A 22,857-nucleotide genomic window follows, 5' to 3' on the forward strand; every position below is an offset into this window, starting at 1 on the left:
ACCTCATTCCAGCACTTAAGTATTGGCAGACTAGATCATTCAGTTCTCAGGAAAACCCAGGCATCTGGATTTGACATGCGAACCACTGGTTAGGTAAAAGAATGTGCTTGTAAGTGTTTCAAATACAAACTACGTCTGAAATTCTATTTAAGTAGGGGGGAAACAGCTATGTTCATCATTCCCTCCCAATGCTGACCAACAGCTTCTTCTAGACACATCTCCAGCATTTCTTTAGTATAGTACTTTACATTTTATAGCTGCTTCCTGTGCATGATCTAGTCTGGTCCTTAACCACCCTCTGAGGCAGGCGAGGGGCAAATAGGAAGGACCTCATTTTGCAGATTGAGGGTGCTGAGTCTGGAGAAGAAACTGGCTGGTCTGCATGGCCAGTAGAAGTAGAGCCATGTGTGTGATTTAATTCCTTGTCCTATATTCTTTCCACCAGGAAACATCTGCTAACTTCAAAGGATATGAAATCAACAAGTTGGTAAAAAAAAAAAAAAAAAAAAAACACCTTACAGTTAACAAGGGGAAAAGTGGGGGAGGGGGATAAATTGAGATTGATATATACACACTATTATATATAAAATATATAACTAATAAGAACCTACTGTATAGTACAAGGAACTATGCCCAATACTCTGTAATGACCTATACTGGAAAAGAATCTAAAAACGAGTGAATACATATATATATATATATATATAAAACTGATTCACTTTACTGCATGCCTGAAGCTAACACAACATTGTAAATTAACTATCAAAGTTAATTAGGCTTCCTAGGTGACTCAGTGGTAAAGAATCTGCCTGCAATGCAAGAGACTCAGGAGACACGGGCTCAATCCCTGGGTTGGGAAGTTCCCCTGGAGGAGGAAATGGCAATCCACTCCAGTATTCTTACTTGGAAAACTCCATGGGCAGAGGAGCCTGGTGGGCTACAGTCCATGGGGTCACAAAAGAGACACAACTGAGTGACTGAGCACAGTACAGCACATAGCCAGTTAACAATATTGTGATAGATACTGGAGTAGGTAGTCATTCTCTTCTCCAGGGGATCTTCCTGACCCAGGGATCCAACCAGGTTTCCTGCATTGTAGGTAGATTTTTTTACCATCTGAGTACACTCCAATAAAGTTATTAAAAAAAAAAAAAAAAAAAAACTAGTTGGTAAATAGAGGCAAATCTCGCAGTACCTTACACAAACAGAAATCAATGCAACCAACTTTGGGGACTCAGTAACACCAGTGCTGGGAGCCCTGTTCTTAACTCCATGTGATCCTCTGAATATCTGTGTCTAAGGAAGAATTAAATCATTATTCAGGCAATGCAAAAGGGAAGAAAAGTGTTTTCTGGAAAGCATGTCTATTCCCGGGAACTAAATGCTTGGAACCTACACAGTGGGATGGTTTAAAAAGCCTTCTCATTTGAATTTTTTTTATTTTATAAGCAACAAAATTATATTTTGGCAGTTCAACCAAAATGATGGAATCAACTGTAACTATCCTTTGCTTTGGTTTGCAGATGTGAATGGAATTAGTAAAATATTTTAGTTTAGAAAAAATTGCCAAATGTTAGAGGTGAAAGGAAACTTGGAAATTACGTACTCCAAATTCCAAGGGAGTTGACTGATATCACATAGGTAATTGTTTGGAATTTCCGCTTCCTTTACCATGTACAAACATAAGTCTACTTGCTGGGGCCAAAATAGCCAGCTCTAGAGACTGGTTATTAGAGGTAACATGGTTAAAAACCTAACTTGTGCACGGTTATGATAAATGAAGCAATACCTAAATGTCATTAGGGTTTGCTGTACTAAAGTAAATATCCATGTTTAGACATGTATCCTGTAGTTTAGAGCAAAATTGCATGTTTGTTCTATTTATTGTGTTCAAAAAAAAAAAAATAAAACACCTCTATCCTAAGACAATAACCTTGCATTTGGTTTGTTGCATCACACATCATCTTTGGTACATACTGAATGATTTGTCTAAGATGCTGTCTTTCTGGGAGAACTCCAAGTTTCACGAGATATTTAAAATAAGCCATTCTTTTACATTGAAAGCAAATGGGCTTTGACAGATTAAATTTGAACAAGAGACAGAAAAATCATGCACTTCAATACCTTATGGTTTCTTTAACATGAATGTGGAATTGTTAAGGGCTTGAGTATCAGAATTTTTTTTCCTTTAGTAATCCCTTTTCTTCAAGAATGTACTCCATGGCACTTCCCTGGTGGTCCAGCAACTAAGACTCAATGCTACCAAAGCAGGGGGCCTGGGTTCAATCCCTGGTCAGGAAACTATATCCTATATGCCACAACTAAAGAGCCCACAGGCAGTCAAAACCCAGTGCAGTCAAAACCCAGTGCAGCCAAATAAATAAATATTAAAAAAGAATGTACTCCAAATTATGTTGTGTACATGCTAAATTCTCAGGTGCTAAAAGTAGCTACCAGAGAAGGCGATGGCACCCCACTCCAGTACTCTTGCCTGGAAAATCCCATGGACGGAGGAGCCTGGTAGGCTGTAGTCCATGGGGTTGCGAAAAGCCAGACATGACTAAGCAACTTCACTTTCACTTTTCACTTTCATGCATTGGAGAAGGAAATGGCAACCCACTCCAGTGTTCTTGTCTGGAGAATCCCAGGGACGGGGGAGCCTGGTGGGCTGCTGTCTGTGGGGTCGCACAGAGTCGGACACGACTGAAGCGACTTAGCAGCAGCAGAAAAGTAGCTATATTCATTCAGTTGCCATCAACTAGACCATTAGACTGTATTAGAATTATACAATGTCCATTATTTCCCAAGTTAGATAGCAAAGTAAACTGACCTATGATCTAGTTTGGATTGTGGAGTCAAGACAAATTGAAGGTTCATGTTGACCTGCTTTGTTCTTTGTCTAAAAGGTTGAAAGACAGGAAAATGGTTTCATTTGTATTTCTATTTTTTCTTGCTCTTGGAGGCGATAAACCTAAATAAAATGCATCGAAATGGGCAGGTAAGCAGATAAGAAGAAATCAAAAATCTGGACTGTGGGTTACAGTGCAAGAATGATGGTAGCAATCTCAGTATTTAAAAATGCTCAAAGGTATATTAGCAACAGTATGACCTTCTAGAAATAGAAAAGGACCTAGTTCCTTATGGTAAGAACATAAAAGTAGATGCAATCTGACCAATGCTTCCCAAGAATATTTCTGTAATGGAATATTGTAAATATCCCCTTTCCACTAGCCTCTGAGGGTAGAGCTTCAGGGTGAGCATTCCTGACTTGTCCTTAATAAACCCTCAGTATCCACTGTGTGGTCAGTGGCTCCATCTTTTTCAACTCTTCGCAACCCCATGGACTGTAGTCCACCAGGGTCCTCTGTCCATGGGATTTCCCAGGCAAGAAGGTTGCCATTTCCTCCTCCAGGGGATCCTCCTAACCCAGAGATCGAACCCACAGCTCTTACTTCTCCTGCATTGGCAAGCAAATTCTTTGTCACTGAGCCACCTGGGAATCCTGAATCCATTATCCATGGGTTTATTTAAACCTTCTTGAGGGTGTTTCTAACTTTAGCCTTCAAAGTTTCTCGGCGTAGATGAAGCAAGCCTTTATACCAATGCCATTCATTGATTCTCATGTTTAAAGGAACTCCTGAAGTATATTCAGGTAAAAAGTAGTTTTGTTTAAGAAAAAACATATAAAACACTAGTAATTAAGTGCTGTTCTCTAAGTTAAGAAACCGTAAATCTTAACTTAATATCTATAGTGCATTCTGGAAACACTATGGTTTTCCTTTATAATGATCTAAGAGGAAAGGTGGGAGTTGGAAAAAAACAGGAAGAAAAAACAATGAAAGGTATAAATGAGGCACAAGCAAAGAAAAGAGCCAGAATAAGGAGCCAAAAGTAGAGAAACTTGGAAAGATAAAGAGGAGAGAAGTTCACAAATTCTAATGTCAGTTATAGTTCATTTTTTCCACAGACTCATGTTTACTGAGCTGTGTCACCTCAAGATACTTAATCATTGTTTACTGAACATTGAATGTCTAAATTAAACAGTGTCAGGGTATTTTTCTCAGAGCTACATTTATTTACTTAGCGACATATGTGTGCCACGATCTTCACAAAGCCATGAAATAACTGTAAGTGCCGTCTTCATTAGACAGATTTGTAAACTGAGACACAGAGAGGCTAAGTCATTTGCCCAAAGTCACATAGTAAACAATAAAATCAAGCTCAGAGGTCAGAATGACTGACCAAAATTCAGTCACTGATCCTCTTTTTCCTTTTTTTTTTTCTCCCCACACCGAAAGGCATGTAGGATCTTAACTCCCTAACCAGGGGTTGAACCTGCACCCAATGGAAGGTGGAGTCTTAACCACTGCAGAATGTGAAAGTGTTATTCACTCAGCTGTATCTGACTCTTTGCGACCTCATAGACTGTAGCCTTTTGCTTTGTTTTCTTGCGCTGGGTCTTAGTAGGCGGGATCTTCCATCATTTTCCAGGCATGCATTATCTGTTAGTTGTGGTGCGATCTTGACTTGCAGCATGTGAACTCTTAGTTGCAGGATGTGATGTCTAGTTCCCTGACTAGAGATTGAACCCAGGTCCCCTGCATTGAGAGCTCAGAGTCTTAGACACTGGACCACCAGGGAGGCCCTCTCTCTCATCTTTATTTTTAAGCATAAAATTTACTAATCCTTCAAACGTTAAATAATAGTTTTGTATATTTTCTTAATACATTAATATTGTATGCATGTATGCTCAGTCACATCTAACTCTGCGACCCTGTGGACTATAGCTGGCCAGACTTCTCTGTCCATGGGATCTCCAGGCAAGAATACTGGAGTGGGTAGCCATTCCCTTTCCCAGAGTATCTTCCCAACCCAGGGACTGAACCTGGGTATCCTGTATTGCAGGCAGATTCTTTATTGTCTGAGTCACCACTGGATTGCTGGGGAAGTCCCTCTTCTTACTTCTTATTGAATGCTTCCTCTTTCCTTCCATGGCTGACATCACTCTGCTATTCCTCTGCCCTGAACCGAGATCACCTTGGACAATCATCAGTTTCTTCTTTATGAAACCTTTCTCAACTGAATGAAGTTAGCTCATAATCTTCTTCTCCTTCATGAGTCTGGCCAGAAGGCCACATGGACCAGGATGGAGGCTCCTTGACTTGATTCTGTCTTCAGTGCTTGCCAGACAGATCACATTTGTTCCATGGAAGCATCGCTGTACCAAGGCCTTGTTATCTCTCTACATATAGGTCTGTGATCACTGACTGATCAGTGACCAGTCACTTATCCTTTTTTCCTTTTTTTTTTTTTTTTGGTCACACCTCAAGGCATGTAGGATCTTAACTCCCCAACCAGGGATTGACCTGCACCCACTGCAGGTGGAGGTAGAGTCTTAACCACTGGAAAGTGTGAAAGTGTTATTCGCTCAGTTGTGTCTGGCTCTTTAGAATAAAACTTCTGGCAGTCATGACTTTTTTCTCGCTTCTATAGCAGGTATGGCAATTTACATAAAGAAACATACACTGGGTGGTTCAGAGAGAAAAATTACAAATAGCTGAGAGGGGAGGACTTCCCTGGTGGCTCAGGTGGTAAAGAATCCACCTACCAGTGCAGGAGATGCAAAAGACATAGGTTCCATCCCTGGGTTGGGAAGATCCCCTGGGGGAGGGTATGGCAAACTGCTCCAGAGGAGCCTGGTAGGCTACAGTCCATGGGGTTGCAAAGAGTAGGACACATCTGAGCACATATGCACACACACAAGAGAGGGGAGATGATTGTTCCCCGAAAACTCTTTCAGAGGGGTCTAGGAACAATGGGCAAGGTAGGGGGGTGGATTTTTTTCAAATGGATTAGACCATAGAATTTAAAGGTATGTTACATTAGGTTTATTATATATATATCTATCTATTATATATATATATATAATTTTAATTAGAGTATTGTTGTTTTACAGTGTTAGGTTAGTTTCTGCTGTACAGCAAAGTGAATCAGCTATTTATGTGTGTGTGTGTGTGTACATATATATATATATCACCTCTTTTTTGGATTTTTTTCCCATTTAGGTCACCACAGAGCACTGAATAGAGCTCCCTGTGCTACACAGTAGGTTCCCATTAGTTGCCTATTTTATCCATATTAGGCTTTTAAGTGAAATGAACTCATAAGAAGTGAATGTGTTTGTAAAGTTACCTTCTTGGAATACCTTTGAACAAGGCATATCATTTAAGAAACAGTGAACCCCTAAGTCTCCTGGCTGTGCCTAAGCAACTAAGAGGCCCTACTGACTTGCCTTTCTTTTCTTTTCCAGATCTTGGCTATCGTGTCCATCTTGTTCATCGTCCTCTCCACCATCGCACTGTCTCTCAACACGCTGCCGGAGCTGCAGGAGATGGATGAATTCGGACAGCCCAATGACAACCCCCAGTTGGCTCACGTGGAGGCCGTGTGTATCGCCTGGTTTACCATGGAGTACCTTTTACGGTTCCTGTCCTCACCCAACAAATGGAAGTTCTTCAAAGGCCCGCTGAACGTTATCGACTTGCTGGCCATCTTGCCCTATTACGTCACCATCTTCCTCACGGAGTCCAACAAGAGTGTGCTGCAGTTCCAGAATGTTCGCCGCGTGGTCCAGATCTTCCGGATCATGCGGATCCTCCGGATCCTGAAACTCGCCCGGCACTCCACGGGCCTGCAGTCCCTGGGCTTCACCCTCAGGCGGAGTTACAATGAACTGGGCTTGCTGATCTTGTTTCTGGCCATGGGGATAATGATATTCTCCAGCCTGGTATTTTTTGCCGAGAAGGACGAGGATGCCACCAAGTTCACCAGTATCCCGGCTTCCTTTTGGTGGGCCACCATCACCATGACGACTGTCGGTTATGGAGATATCTACCCAAAAACGTTATTAGGGAAGATTGTGGGAGGTCTCTGCTGTATCGCAGGGGTTCTGGTGATCGCCCTTCCCATCCCAATCATTGTGAACAATTTTTCTGAGTTTTACAAAGAGCAGAAACGCCAGGAGAAAGCCATTAAGAGGAGAGAGGCTCTGGAGCGTGCCAAGAGGAACGGAAGCATCGTGTCTATGAACTTAAAGGACGCCTTTGCTCGAAGTATGGAGCTGATAGACGTGGCCGTGGAGAAGACGGGAGAGTCGGCCAACACCAAGGGCTCCACGGATGACAATCACCTCTCTCCAAGCCGGTGGAAGTGGGCCAGGAAGGCTCTGTCAGAAACCAGCTCCAACAAGTCTTACGAGAATAAGTACCAGGAGGTCAGCCAGAAAGACTCCCATGAACAGCTTAACAACACTTCTTCCTCCAGCCCGCAGCATCTGAGCGCCCAGAAGCTGGAGATGCTGTACAATGAAATCACCAAGACGCAGCCTCACTCTCACCCGAACCCCGATGGCCAGGAGCAGGCCGAGAGGCCGTCCACCTACGAGGAAGAGATAGAGATGGAGGAGGTGGTCTGCCCGCAGGAGCAGCTGGCGGTGGCACAGACCGAGGGCGTCGTGGACATGAAGAGCACATCCAGTATCGACAGCTTCACCAGCTGCGCCACCGACTTCACGGAGACTGAGAGGTCGCCCCTGCCGCCGCCCTCTGCGTCCCACCTGCAGATGAAGTTCCCACCCGACCTGGCCGGGTTAGAAGAGCACCAAAGAGCCAGGGCTCCCCCCTTCTTAGCCCTAATCAGGGAGAAGGGGCCCACGGTCAGGGAGGCCACCCCAGAATATGCTCCGATCGACATAACTGTGAACCTCGACGCCGCTGGTGGCCCCCAAGGTGGGCCCCACGGCCCTCTGCCGACGGACTGTGCCTCCGAGAGCCCCAAGAGCTCGCTGAAAGGCAGCAACCCGCTCAAGTCCAGATCGCTCAAGGTCAACTTCAAGGACAGCAGAGGCGGGGCCCCGCCAACCCCGCCCAGCACAGCCAGGCCGCTGCCGGTCACCGCGGCGGACTTTCCACTCACCGCACCCCAGCTCATCAGCACCATTCTCTTAGAAGAAACCCCCTCCCAGGGAGATAGACCCTTGCTGGGTGCTGAGGTTCATTGTCAAGGACCCTCCAAAGGGCTGACGCCTCGGTTTCCCAAGCAGAAACTCTTTACTTTCTCCGCCAGAGAGAGGAGGAGCTTCACGGAAATCGACACGGGGGAAGATGATGACTTCTTAGAGCTCCAGGGGACCAGGAGGCCGGACAAGCAGGCAGACTCCAGCCCAAACTGCTTGACAGATAAGCCTAGTGATGGAAGAGACCCTTTAAGAGAAGAGGCCTGTGTGGGCTCTTCCTCTGCCCAGGACACAAGTCACAACTGTAGACAAGACATTTACCATGGTGTAGCAGAAGTGAAAAAGGACAACAGTCAAGAAGGGTGCAAGATGGAAAACCATTTGTTTGCCCCAGAAATTCATTCCAACCCGGGAGACACAGGTTACTGCCCCACACGTGAAACCAGCATGTGACTAGTTACAAAAGCAATAATAACACTAAAACAAACAAAAAACAAAAACAAAAAAACTTGTTTCTTAAAAATGCGGTTAATAAGGCCTGTGAACTAAAACGTGGGAAGCCCCTCCCTCCCCAAAAAAGTGCATAAAATGTTATTTTTGCATGGCATGAACAGTTTAGTTTCAGTACTGTTTAAATAAAGAATCAAGACTCCATTTTTGTAACAAACAAAAATGAAGAACAGTGAACAAATAAAGAGAGCTCTATTAGGAACCGTATTCTGCCATGTCTGACATTTTTGATCCTTTCATTTCAAATCGCAGAGTTTCGACTGTGAGCTTTTCTGTTATGATGAATTTTAGAATTTGCACATGAAAGGATGAAATGTCATTGCATGCGTTCATAATTGCGAGGCGCAAAGGTGCTTTGAGCTTGCAAAATGCATAACTTTGTAAATAATGGGGCTTGGGATGCAGAAGTGTCAAGAACAGACGGAAACAAGTTTCTGAGACACAGGCACTTCCTTCACTACTACTGCCTGGAGGAGCTGTACAGACTTCTTGTTGCAAAACTGCAACCTCTTCTTAAACCATCTCACATATCTTGCTTTGGGTTATAAAGCTCTTATAAGTACATTTGTTTAAAGGAATACAGTATTTTTATTGACTGATGATATGACTCACAGGGTGCATTTTTCTTTTTTGCTTCTGCTTAGTTGTGGCATTTGTGGTTTTATTTATAAATCATGAAAATAGGCAAGATATAATGACCAGATATCCAAAAACTTGAAATTGAGGCTTGAAATTTTGCCGGTCAATTACATATCCCTAATATTGTGGGGAAAAGTATGTATCATGTCACAGCCTGTACAGAAATGCATTTTTTTAAAAATCTGAACATACTTAAAAGGTGATATTACACAACTAAACTTTTTTTTAATTGCACTTCACTTCTGTAAATCAGTTCTTTAAAAAAACAAAAACAAAAAACTATATATTGGCCACCTAAAGATGACTACTTTCCACTTGTATCCAACATAACCTTTTCTATCTAAAAACCTAAAGATAGAATGTACATATGTCAAAATGGGAATTCTAAAAAGTGACTTTTAGCACACTAAAAGCAGAGCAATTTAAGTCAGACTGCCACCCCACCCACCCCGACCACATAGAGGTGGGTCTGGAAATGAGGTACATGGAAAGAACGCTGCCCTGATAATGGGTCTTTCAGTATTTCCCAGTGTGAGGAGGGAACACTGCCAGGTGAGGAGAGCTGCAAACTCCAGCGGCACCATCCTGTAATTGCAGCACCTATAAACACACCCTCACGTTTCCAGCGCCCCCAAGTGGTGGAGGATTGAAAGCAATATTTCCACCATTTTTACTGAGAGCCGCGAAATGCACAGGTGTTATGGTAGTCGGCACTCAGTTCAGTTCAGATGGCGCTAGTGGTAAAGAATTCGCCTGCCAGTGCAGGACACGCAAGAGACGCGGGTCGATCCCTGGGTCAGGAAGATCCCCTGGATGTGGAAATGGCAATTCACTCCAGTTTTTTTGCCTGGAAAATTCCGTGGACAGAGTAGCCTAGCCGGCTACCATCCGTGGGCTCGCAAAGAGCTGGACATGCCTGAGTGTCGTATCAACACAAATACAGGATATTTGCTGGTGGCTGTCTTGTTGGTTCAGACTGTGCTAGAAGCCAGCTCATTTGGATCCACTTTGCCTTACAGGAAATCAAAGTTCTAGCTCCAGAAATGTAACTACCTGCGGGGTAATCCTGGGTGAATCTTGAAAACCTCTCTTAGCCTCAGTTTTACTCCAATAAAAACTAAGACAAATTATTTCTAAGTTACCTTAAGAGTTCAAATTAATGTGATCCCTTGAGCTCTCAGGAATGTCCAAGTTTTGCCTCCGAATTATATATTTTGTATGTGTGTATGGATGTTTGGGTGGGTGTGGGTGTATAGTTCAGGGAAACAGGAAAATTCTGGGCCAAATTTAAAGCACAATTTTTTGTTTAAGGAAAAACATTCCAAATTTTACTCTATATTTTAAAGAAAAAAAAAAAACCATCAGAAAAAGACAACCCAAAAATTTAGAATCGAACTTAAGGCTTTAAGGAATAACATGTCTTTATTAACAAAATCTGGTCATTATATCTTTAGATAAGAAAACCAGGTTGGATCTTAGTTGAAATCCATGTACTGCTAAAAATAATTTTAAGCATTTTTTTCATTGTTCTTACTAGAATTTCCTAATGGTTTTTATGTTTGTTTCAAAACACAACTTTTAAGAGTGTATGGTCATTAATCATTGATATTTACATTAGTCATACTTATTTCAGTGTCTAAAACTACATATTGCTCAGTTTTTGTAAAACTAGAGTGTCTGAATTTTCTATATATAGTTTTTCAAGTAAAGAGATATATCTGCTGTTAGATGAATAGCAAATAAGTCATGAAAATTATTTTCTTTACATAGTCTCATGAAGCAGTTATTTTCTGATGTTTCTGTATTGATGAATTTCGTTTTTTAAAATTTATCTGATAGTTTACTAATGCCAACCTGTCTTGTGTCCATTAGGCCTTCTACCTGAGAATCCTGCTCCAGAATGCTTAATATTAAAAATCTTTCCTAGATAAGGAATTCTAGACATTTCTCCCCAAAAGATTTCTCCCTAAAAACTTTTTTCTGTTAATATATTTTTTTAAGTTTTAAAGAATTTTGAAGAACCTCCTGTGGTAAATTTAACCTTCGATTCTTCTTAGTCCCTCTGAGCCAAACGTCTTCAGCTAGGAAAAAAATAAAATAAAACATTCCTCAAAAAAAAAAAAATTTTTTTTTTTACTTTGTTGTTTCGAAAGAAAGCACCAGGGGTTCCTAGAATGCTCTTGTGCACTGCATCCTAAACCTTTTCAGTGAACTAACTGCCTCTAATGTAGAGGATGAACGTATTTGCCAAGCACAGAGATCTTGCAAAGTCTTATGTTTTATGTTAAAAAGTCATGAAAATGCTGCATTTTACTTCATAGCATATGTTTCAATATAAAAGAATTGATATTTTTTCTTACAGTACTCACCAACTACTGAAATGGATACTCATTTAACTTTATATACCTCTTTTTGTATTCCCTGGAAAATACACCCCCAGTTTGAGAAGCACTGTTTAAGTGGCAGGGACACAGACTGACTCCCTGAGGGACCCTGGAGGTTTCCGCTGCTGGGAGAGCCCATTCATTATCACCTAGCTCAGTGACCAGGGACAAACATCAATGAGGAAAGGCTATTTGAAAGAACTCAAAATAACACAGTCCCAGGTATGGTTAATTCAGTTCTGCTGACTATCCTAATGGGTGTAAATTGCCACAAGATTGTTTTAACTCAAAGCTTGAGATCGATCATAAGAGGATAGAAATGGGTACATGGATATACGTCTTGGGCTGGATCCCAAATGCAAGAGTGACACCCAGACTCCCTAGAGTTCATTTAATTAGTTTCTAAACATTTCCACTAGAAATTTCTTCACTGGGGCACAGCCAACAGCTCTGAAGCAGGCATTTAGATCTAGCACTATCCTGATATGAGCTGGATTTGGTAACAAGATGAGGATGTGCCAAGTGTCTGTTCCCATTAATTTCTTGTCAAAAGCGTCTTAGTCGTGTAGACATGAGGAAAGTCAACAACTCAACTATTTTCTCTTGAAATTTGTAAAGAAAAAAGTATGTAGAATATTTTAGAGTTTTTGGTCATGTTTAATCCTCCACTCCAGTACTCTTGCCTGGAAAATCCCACGGGCAGAGGAGCCTGGTAGGCTGCAGTCCCTGGGGTCGCTAAGACACGGACACGACTGAGTGACTTCACTTTCACTTTTCACTTTCATGCATTGGAGAAGGAAATGGCAACCCACTCCAGTGTTCTTGCCTGGAGAGTCCCAGGGACAGGGGAGCCTGGTGGGCTGCCATCTCTGGGGTCGCACAGAGTCGGACACAACTGAAGTGACTTAGCAGCAATCCTCAGAACAGCCTTCTGAATCAGTTGTTATTTATCAATAGAAGACCAGGGAAGTTATGAATCTTCTTCAGATTCACACTTGAACTTGTTGAAGAGTAGAACGAGACCTCATTCACATCCTGTGGTTTCACGTCCAGTGTTCCAGTGAACTACAGGAAAGTCTGTTGAGTTAAGGAGTGTTTTTTCTCTATTAATATTCAAAATAATGAAAATAAAAACAGAGGTGTATTTATTGTCACGCAGCTTGTTTAAAGCAGCAGAGGATCATGCCAAATGCCAATGACTTGAGATAAATGACATTGATTGTCTTTAACACATACATTTGCCCTTTTGGAATTCTGGTCATAAGAGACACATCTCTGTATTAAAGAGAAGGATTTATTACTCATGATATACACATTAGGCAAAGACTGAAGGAAGTCACTGATTTTCTAGAAAAAAATAAAGAACTTTAGAATGACTGAATCTAAGTTCAAAAGTATTGTCTAATAGAATTTGATTGGCATTTCACTATTCATTCATTCAGTAAACATGAGGTGAGCACTCCTATATTCTACAGAAGGCATTGTGCTTGGTGCTTGGTGCTGGGTACAGCCCCCAGCCTCATGGACTTACTACTCATTTAAAACCAGACTGAGGGGACTTCCCTGGCACCCAGTGCTTAGGATTCCAAGCTTCTTGCACTTCCACTGCAACAGGCATGGGTTCAATGCCATGTCAGGGAACTAAGATCCTTCATACCATGTGGCGTGGTCAAAAAGCACATAACATTAATAATAAAACCAGGCTGAGGATCCTTTGGGTTACTGGAAAGTATCTCTTCTAAATATGGAAAAATCATTCAGTTATCAAACCAGGGAAGTATGTGACAAGAACAAGTGAAATGTTTTTTTCCAAAGAACTGTTTTCCTAAGAAATAAATGGATCGTATGAATGGAAGTCTGATGCATAATTATTTCTGAATGACAGTTTAAATTTACATTTGAGGTAACAAATTGTTAATCTGATCGAGTAAAACTATGAGTTGTCTTTCCCTATTACCTGTAAACTGAAAAATAATTCTTAGATATATTACTTGTCAAAGTAGCTAATAATAGTCTATCACTAATAAGTAGAGCAAAATTTAATACCAGTGAAAAAGTCTGTAGCAAATTTTATATTTTAACAGTTTGTTGATGGTTATTTGGTTAAAAACTAAGCATCTTAATGTTTTTTTCTTACTTCCCCTTGACTATAGGCAACATTTTAGCAGTCTATCAATATTCTGTATTTAGTCCTCAGAATTTCTAAATGGAAAGTGTTTAAAATTCAGTAATCAAAAATGGTGTAGCTTGACTCAAGGGATTTATTCACTTAGGTCCATGTGAATTTGAAAATCTATTGGGTGTTTTCCCACTTCAACTGCCCTCACCAAAACAGAACTAAAAAAGAAAGAAGAGACTACAAAATCTAAGTAAAAATTGGAAACACTCGAAGGCCCATCCCTAATAAGAAAGGGGAAAGGTCTCAATTCCAAAATCTTGGTGAACATTCTATATTATCAAAGTTAGCACTTATTGTAATATAATGCTATTCTTTAGTGATGTCAATTACCATTGCTTCTACTTGACTTTTTAAAATAGCCTGACTTAATTTCATAAACCTGTTTACCATTGCCATTAATGCATAATCTCTTCCTTATTAAGTCTAAAAGAGTTTTAAACTATAAATATACATACAAAGAAAGGAAGGTGGGGAATTGGCTTTAGTAGTGAGATAATCCAAGGCCAGCAAAAGATACAAATACCCTCCAAAAAGAAGAAGGACTGAGAAATAGGTAGGTAAACTAAATGTGTTTTTAAGCCAAGAAATTTATATTTGGTACATGTATGTGTGTGTGTGTATGTAATTCTTGTATGTAATTGAAACTGCTTATTAACATGAAATTTGCGATTGAGATAATTCCAGCTTTAATCTCTCTCCTGAAGAAATTAGTTCTTATTATCTAACAGATATTTCCATATTTCTGGGGTAAAATACTTCATTAAACAAACATTTACTGTCTACCTTATACCAGAAGTTAATTTATGCACAGCTCATTCCCTCAGTTTCACACTCTAGCAGAGATTTCATATTTAAAGAGACTATGTTCCCAAGTGAAATCTAATTCCATAGCTTGAGCTGGAAATAGTATGGCAATATGTTTGAGTTTGTTGTCTGAGAATTTCTGTAATCCACTTTTATTTTTTCTCAGATTTGTTATTTATTTTCATTCCTTAGTCTAGAATCTGAATGACCACCACATAAGCTTTCTAAACATCCATGCTTAAAACTATAGTAGCTGTCTGAAAGTTAGTGATAATTTATTTTAGTGTAGATATTACCCACTTCAGCCAAAAGATATAAGATTCTGGCAAAAAAACAATGTTGAAAAATCATTGTTTTTATACCCCTTAACTGTTCTGTTTGATTTTGTTTAAATCCTAGCCTGTATGCTGTGGGAGAACCCATCACCACCTGCTGGTAAGGAAAGCTTAATGCCAATCTAGCAATGTAGCTTATCTCCCTTCCATCGTGGGCAAGCTGGCAAGTGATATAGCTGAATAGGTTTTCTTTGTGTTATTTTTGCTCCATTTCAACCTAAAAAGACTTTAGATTGAATACCAAGCAATATAGACTTTCAAAATTAAGACTCAGGGAAATAGACACAGAATACTGGTAACAGACAGTAAATACACAGATTTCCCAAAGGATGTCAGGAGCCGGCTTGTCCTGCTTTTTCAGTCTGTGTTGAGTGCCCTCTAGTGGTCAGTTTGAAAGAAAGTGGAATTCCATTTGCCAAGAAAGGAGGGGGTAAGGAGGACTTGAAAGAAAGTTCTGGACCATTTTCCACCTTCCATTACCCGTGCATAGAGTCAAAATCACAACCAAGTTATTTTTTTTTCCAGCGATCATTTCTCTGTTTTCTTTTTCTTATTCTAAAATATCTGAGAAAATAGTTGCCACCCTCTGCACAGCACTTTCAAAGTGGTTCTACCTGCTGTCTCCAAATTTAAAACGAGTCACAAGTTTAACTAAATGTTTAGAAGTGTCCTAGTCTGCACTCTGAATACACATTAGTAAATGCTACATTGACCTTTCTGCCATTAGTGAAAAGACAGAAGAGCACTCAAAGTGGAGCCTTTTTTAAGAATCACAAATCTGTAAGGACAAATCCACAGTCTCCATTCTACTTAAAGGTAGAACCTGAAGTACCCCTGAATTACCCTGGCAAAAACACAAGTGCTTCTAAACTTCCAAGCCGTATCTGTGGGTACTGGCCAGAAATTGAATTACAGCCAGATTTCTGCCATTTTCTTTAAACCAAGATGCTTCTAATATTCTTATTTGCAGCATATGGATTAGGCTGTGGTTTTAATCTCCAGATTATAGTCACATAATGTTTCCTTGAAATGGGGAGGAGTTTTGGAAAGCAAACAGATACACAGAAGGTAATATGTTCTAATAGTACCCAAATTACTTATCCAACAAAAATATTATCACCAGAAGTAACAAATGTGTATATATTATGAAAATCTCACTAAAAAATTTACAAAATCTTCCTATTTGTTTCAAAGCCAAAGAAAGAAAAAAAAAACCTGCAATTTATAAAACACTGGGTTTGTCCAATAGCCAAATTTAAACTTATACAGTTTTAAAGCAGCATATTAAACATTAAAAATTCAACACTGAATGTATAAAAAGGTATATTAAGTAAATATAAGGTACCATTAGCACACTGAAGCATTTTTAATAAAACCTTTCATTTAACTTATGTCTGCTCTTAACACCTTGCTTTCAATCCAAAAGCTTTTCTGTTTCATATTGTTGCTTATGGTTCCGCTTGCTTGCTTTGTTTTGTTTGAAGGAGTGAGGGAAGTGGGAGGAAGAGCTGAAAGGGGAAGGTTATTGGGCAATTTACTAATACTAGTTCTGTGCCCTGGATGTAGAGTGGAAACCATCTGTGGCAGTGACTTGATCTTCTCACTCCCTTCCACCTTCCTTTCAAGTTTCATCTTCCTGATTCTGAAACACATGTTTTTGATCAAATCTCATATCAGATCATCCAGATTCTTCATTCCTCTCTTCTCTGCAGTTATCACTAGCAATCCTTCCCTCGGATCTGCCTGGTTACACAGGTCTTCAGGGTCAAGTCAAGGGCAGGACCAAATGAACCAGGGGCAGTAGCAACTTGGAGCCCAAAGTCAAGGTCACTAATCTTAGAGAAGCCTGAGGACAAAAGAACTCTCTACACCATGTCATAATATGATTTGATCAACAAAGCAATGACACAATGTTTTCTCCTACTATTAACAAAGAACAATAATTGTTAAAGCCTCTATTAATTTCTTGAACCTCTAGGTTGATGAGAGAAATGGTGCCCCATTCACTAACTTATCACAAGATACCATCCTAAATGCAAACTTCCACTAAAATTTTGTGTGTAACCAATTAGTGTGTGTTTTCAGGGAAGTATACAAAAAGGAAATACCAGTATTATCCTTTTCATTATTTTAGTGCTAACAAACATTTTCATCAGGGAAAATTGATATTGGTATGGTAGTTTCAATATGGTTCTTGAGCCAAAATCATAATGGCAACTTAAAAAAAAAAATTTAACAGGGGATATTAGATATGGACAGAAGGCCATACTGAAAAATAGTGCTTTACTCTACATCCAATGAAAAATAAGTCATATTTGGATTAGAATTTAAGTTTTTTATATAAAAATATCTTTAGGTGGTCATTTGAAATTAGTATTTTTCATCTTACTATAAATGTTTTTTTAAAGACTATTATAAATTAAATGAGGTAGTATATAGTAAAGCACCAAGCACAATACCTGAAGACAAATAGGAGGAATTTTATTTGAGTGTTTCAAAAGAAAGCATTCAACTCACATTTGTGTGTTAATTAGTCTTCTAAAATTCTTCGGTGTCTTCCTAAACAGTCAAAATTTTACATGTGTGTATGAGTGTAAATGTAAGTTTTTACTCACTGTTACCATAAAATAGACAGCATTTTATTTGCTATATATTATATATATATATGTATACATATATTATATATGAAACCATTTCATGTGGCTTTAAAGGGAGATTGACATTTTTTGGACAAATAACATGCTATGAAAACTTACGTAATGCAAATTTTTTTACCTAGCAGCCTTAGATTTTTAATATTCAGTAGACAAATGTCAATTTTTTCTAGAGATATATCAGCTTCCTACAATTACTAAGACTTTAGAGATACTATATATTTGAAGCCTTTTACATCATCCTTATTACCACAGAATTAAACATGATTAGTCATTATATGAATATCAATGTATCACTCCATTATTATGCTTTAAACACTTGCAAACCTAAGGATGTATTTCATAAAGTAATTCATAACTGAATTTTATTCCAGCTTTACCATAATTGGCTATTTACCAGATTAAACCAAAATGAAAGCAAAAGCCTTCAGAATTCAAATATTCTTAATTAAATTTTGGTTTTAAAATAAAAGAAGTATAGACTGTCATCATTTATTTATTCTTTTATATTGAAACCTTATTGACCAAGAAAGGTAACAGAGAAGGAGGCTTGTTTTCTCTTTCAATTTATTTATAATTTCAAGTTACAAAAATTTAACTTGAGCCCCTATTTCCTGTAAGTGATGATGACCAAGGACTACAAATAATGCTGCACACCTAGTCCTTACACTGACTAAATGTAACTGCTCTAGCCAAATCAGGGCAGTCACTGTGCAACCAGGGGAGTGCAACTAACTTGAACATTGCATTAAAGACAGACTTACTTTGGATCAATCTTCTATTGACTCTGCAAAAGAATTTCCAAGATATGTAAAATTTCGCTTTCCGAGTATCCAGTATGTGTCATTGGTAAATGGAAAATAATACTTTGATTTTAGCAAATTTTGTTTATTTGGGTTTTTTTGTTTTGTTTTTGTTTCTTCGCCTAGTAATTTTACAAAAGCTTTAGTGTAACACATTACTTAGTTCGGGGTTTCAATCAACATATTATGATGCTTTAAAAAAAAAAACCCATGTTCTAAAGCATAACTGCATGACAGCTTAGCTTTTATTACTATTTAGTTATAGCTTAACAAATACTGTATTCCTACCTGTTTTCTAAAAAAATCAAGTTCCTAGCTTATTGAATAATATTCAGATAAAGCATTATGCTGCCCAACCAGCTCACTAAATGTATTTATTACCTGCCTCTATGTAGCTTATGTAAAAACTCAGTGTTGACTGTTTATGTCTACTGCTTTTTAAAGCTGCCAGTATGACTGTCTCATCTTACCACGTCAATACACTACGTTACGGCATCACATACATAGACCACGGTACAAAAGTAACTATAAACAGCTTACTCAATATCTAGCCAAAAAAAGGTCTGAGGCAGTGCAATAACACCTTTAGTGGAACAGCTCACTGTTTGAATCATTTTGATCTGTGCATTCTCTACTACAAAACACTGAAGTTGTATTTTTTAAGTGTCTTTTCAGGCTTGTAATACAAATCTCTACATCATATCTACATAGTCTAAATATGTCGAGTAATTCAGTTTTAAAAGTGTTGTCTGTTAATGAACTAAAGAGCATTAGCTGCTGATATTTCCAGTTAACTGCTTAATTTATTTCCCATTGCCAATGTAGACCTGCCTTAAATGGTTTCTTTCACCACTATTATGTGTAAAATGAAAGAATAGTGTGGTGAAGGCTTACCTGTTTGACATTAGCTCTTCTCACTAGTCAAAGTAGACATTCCTCAGAAATGACACCATCTGGTGATGTCCAGTGTCAAGTATATGTTATTTTCTTTTTAGTCTTCAAAAGCTAAAGTCAGATATATATAAAATAAACATATATAGACTTTCAAAGGCTAACATTTTGGGAGGGATGTGGGGGGTAGGAAGGAGGAAGGGGAGGTAAGGAAAGGGAGGGAGAGAGAGGAGGAAAGAAAAAAAGAAAAACTAAAAGAGAAAGGCAAATCTCCAAGTGAGTTAAATGGAGGAAACTGAAGTTTATAGTGTACATTTTTTGAAAAGTTGATTGGCTTTTGTGAAGGCAGTCATGTTGGTCTGTGTGCATGTGGACATGAGTGCTTTTAGGATCAGGAGGTAGAGCCTGAATTTACTGCGTTTTGGGTTAACCAGAGTCATATATTATGCATTTTTGGTTAACTAGAGTTATAAACTATTAAAAACAATGTGTCTAACTCCCCAAACTCATTAATTCAATGTTTAATGTTAGAATTATCTTCTGGTTAAACTCAGGACAATTCTGTGAATATTCACAAAGTAATTTTATGAAAACTTACAGTGAAGCTATAAAAGTATCAGTAATTAATGCACATAAAAAGCCTTCCTGGGAATGATTGTGGGTGATTTCCCTGTAAAATAGGTTGATAAACAACCTGATTCTATTTGTCTCAAGCTGTAGAGATTTTAATAATGTCTATTGAGTTCCTAACATCTCCCAGATTAAAAAACACTCATAACAATTTTTAAAACCTAAGGAATATAGTGTCAGAAATTCAAAGTTAAATAATAGTTCTTAAAATTACCATATACATTAAGTAATACAATTTCATATTTCCAAGCTACATATGGTATTAGATTTATAGGGACTGTCACATGAAGCATCACTATCTTTTATTAACTTTAATGTTTTAGAGGGTTTTCATACTATCTATGAATGCTCTGAACGCTGCAGGGGAAAAGAAGCACAATCAAGTATTTTATTTTTGAAGATTTCTCAGTTGGGTTATCCTGTCTGGTTTACACACATAATAGGGTTAGCATTTCATCTCATACTATATTGAAATGTTTTTAATACAAACTCTCAATAGAAGCCAGAGCTTATGTATGCATAAGTGGTAAGTTTTGTCTAGTCTCATTCATCTGCCTCAACATGCTTTATTTCATCCTATTTGCAAACAAGATGTTTTTATTTCAGTTTTGTAAAGAGGAAACGGTTTCGCATACTTGTGTTTGTGCAGCTGTCCATCCTGCACCATTAATACAATGCCTTTCTCTCCCATTTAATGGTGTTTGTATCAATGTTCCCATATCTTCTGCACTTTAACTCCATAAAAAGAAAATGTGATTTTTGTATCAGTAGTTTTGCTAATCAACTCAATATTTCTGCACCAATCGGCATCCTTATATGCATGTAGTAGTCTGTACAATTGTTCAACATCAAAATACTTGTTTACCTTATGTCAAAATGTCTATAAAATTGCTGGCATTGTTCTCCATTCCAGTCTGGTAGAATAAGCAAGATAGAAAATAAATGTGTAAATGAATCATCTGTGTCATTTCAGTTCTCTGCATGAAGCCACTTCACATTGAGCATGGCATCCACGCCTGCCACCCAACAATCCATGGTTTCTCAACACCTCATTACTGACTGTTGAGGCAGGGAGCTCTTTGGAGGAAGTGAGGGATAAAACTGCAAAGCCTGGCAAAAAGTAAAAGTTGGATCCATTACCATTTAAAGTATTCTTCTCAAATGAATCCTTTTAGACAGCCTACAAATGCATCACTTGCTTTATATTAAAAAAAAAAAAAAATTCAATGCACACGACCTTGCAAAATACTAGGGTAAGACCATCACAGAATTTTGAGACAGTCTCCCACTGCCATTCCTAAAGCCAATCTGGTCAGTCCTTGTTGGGTAAGTCAAGCCTTGATTTCTGACCCCAGAATCAGCTCTGTGGGTGTGTGACTCAAGCAGTCACACGGAAGTATGGATATTCAGAAGAGCCTGGCACTCAATTTAATGCCCTGCTGCCACCATCTTGAAGTTCTGAATAATTTTTCAGTAAGGAACCCAGTATATTCATTTTGTTTTAGGCCCCACAGATTGTACAGCCAGTCCTTCTGGCTGCTGTGCTGTGCTTAGTCACTTCAGTCATGTCTGACTCTTTGCAACCCCATGGACTATAGCCCACCAGGCTCTTCTGTCCATAAGGATTCTCCAGGCAAGAATACTGGAGTGGGTTGCCTATGCCCTCCTCCAGGGGATCTTCCCAACCCAGGGATTGAACCCAGGTCTCCCACATTGCAGGTGGATTCTTTACCAGCTGAGCTACCAAGGAAGCCCATCTTTCCTGGCCAGGGAGAGAAATGATTAGACTACCAGTAGAGTCAGACTCTCCAACGTAAGAGGTGAACAGATAGTAAGGAGAGAGGTTTATTTATTTAATAAACTCTCATATAGCACTTGTTGTTTTTCAGTTGCTAAGTCGTGTCTAACTCTGTGGTCCCATGGACTGAAGCATGGCAGGCCTCCCTGTCCCTCACTTACAGCACTTACCATGTGTCCAGTCCTGTATATATATTTATTTAAATCTCACAATACTAGTTCTATTAACATCCTCATTTTACATAAGAGGAAACTGAGGCACAGAGAAGTTAAGTAGCGTGCCGAAGGTCACACAGCTAGTAAAGCCAGGACATGAACCCAGGCAGCTCGGCTGCAGAATTTGGATGTCTGACCATTGAGGTTGTCAGGGGAGTGTGTAATTTCCTCAGTTCTGTCTTGTTGCAACAAAAATGTGAAGCAACAGACAGACCAGCGTTACAGCCCTCTGATGGACCAGGGTTTACAGCTCCGTGTTACAGCTCAGTTTTATTTAGAAAGTAAAGGAAAATATATCCTTAAGGCATGAGGGCATGCAGACCCAAAAGACACGAGAAGAGAGGTCCCCAGCCCAATTTTGGCTCCTCGTTTTATGTCTCCTCCCCCTGGGCCTGCCCTATGTAAATTGGACTAGCCAGGAGTGCTGTTTATTTTGTCTGAGGTCCTCACTCCGGTCCTCAGACCTTCCTTTGTTCTATTTTTGTGGGCTTTTCCCTTTGTCTTTTAGCCACCACCATTTTGGACTCCTTTTTCCTATTCTAACTACCTAACAAGGTCAATGTCAGCTCTTGTTTTGCTATGCTGCCTTTCCATCAAAGAAAATTTCCTCATTTTGTTTGCTAATAGAGCATGGGGACATGCATTAATCTGGTGGCCCAACAGAAAAGTATCTGCCTGCCAATGCAGGAGACAAGAGTTCGATCCCTGGGTCAGGAAGATCTCCTGGAGAAGTAAATGGCAACCCACTCCAACATTCTTCCCTGGGGAAATCGCATAAACAGAGGAGTCTGGAGGACCATAGTCCATGGGGTCACAAAAGAGTCAGACAGGACTTAGCGGCTAAACAAACCATGACAACAAAAAAAACCTCTTGCTTTGCTATGCTGCCTTTCCATCAAAGAAAATTTCCTCATTTTGTTAATAGACCCCTAGGGACATGCATTACAGTCTTTACCTGAAAGACCTTTCCTTAATAGTCTAAAAGTTTTGAGGATGATACT

The 22,857-nt window shown here is 39.2% G+C and overlaps 1 protein-coding gene across 1 annotated transcript in view; it reads left to right on the plus strand.

Annotated features, from left to right (window-relative positions):
- KCNB2 (potassium voltage-gated channel subfamily B member 2) overlaps positions 1–20,798 on the plus strand; it is a 478,584-nt gene extending 457,786 nt beyond the window's left edge. Inside the window, exon 3 of the mRNA XM_070802681.1 lies at positions 6,311–20,798. Within this exon, the coding sequence (XP_070658782.1) occupies positions 6,311–8,467 (2,157 nt within the window). The 3' untranslated portion in view covers positions 8,468–20,798. The remainder of the gene's footprint in view (positions 1–6,310) is intronic.
- Positions 20,799–22,857: the final 2,059 nt, after the last annotated feature.

Source organism: Bos indicus, chromosome 14, assembly GCF_029378745.1.
Source record: "Bos indicus isolate NIAB-ARS_2022 breed Sahiwal x Tharparkar chromosome 14, NIAB-ARS_B.indTharparkar_mat_pri_1.0, whole genome shotgun sequence".
NCBI classification, from domain to species: domain Eukaryota; kingdom Metazoa; phylum Chordata; class Mammalia; order Artiodactyla; family Bovidae; genus Bos; species Bos indicus.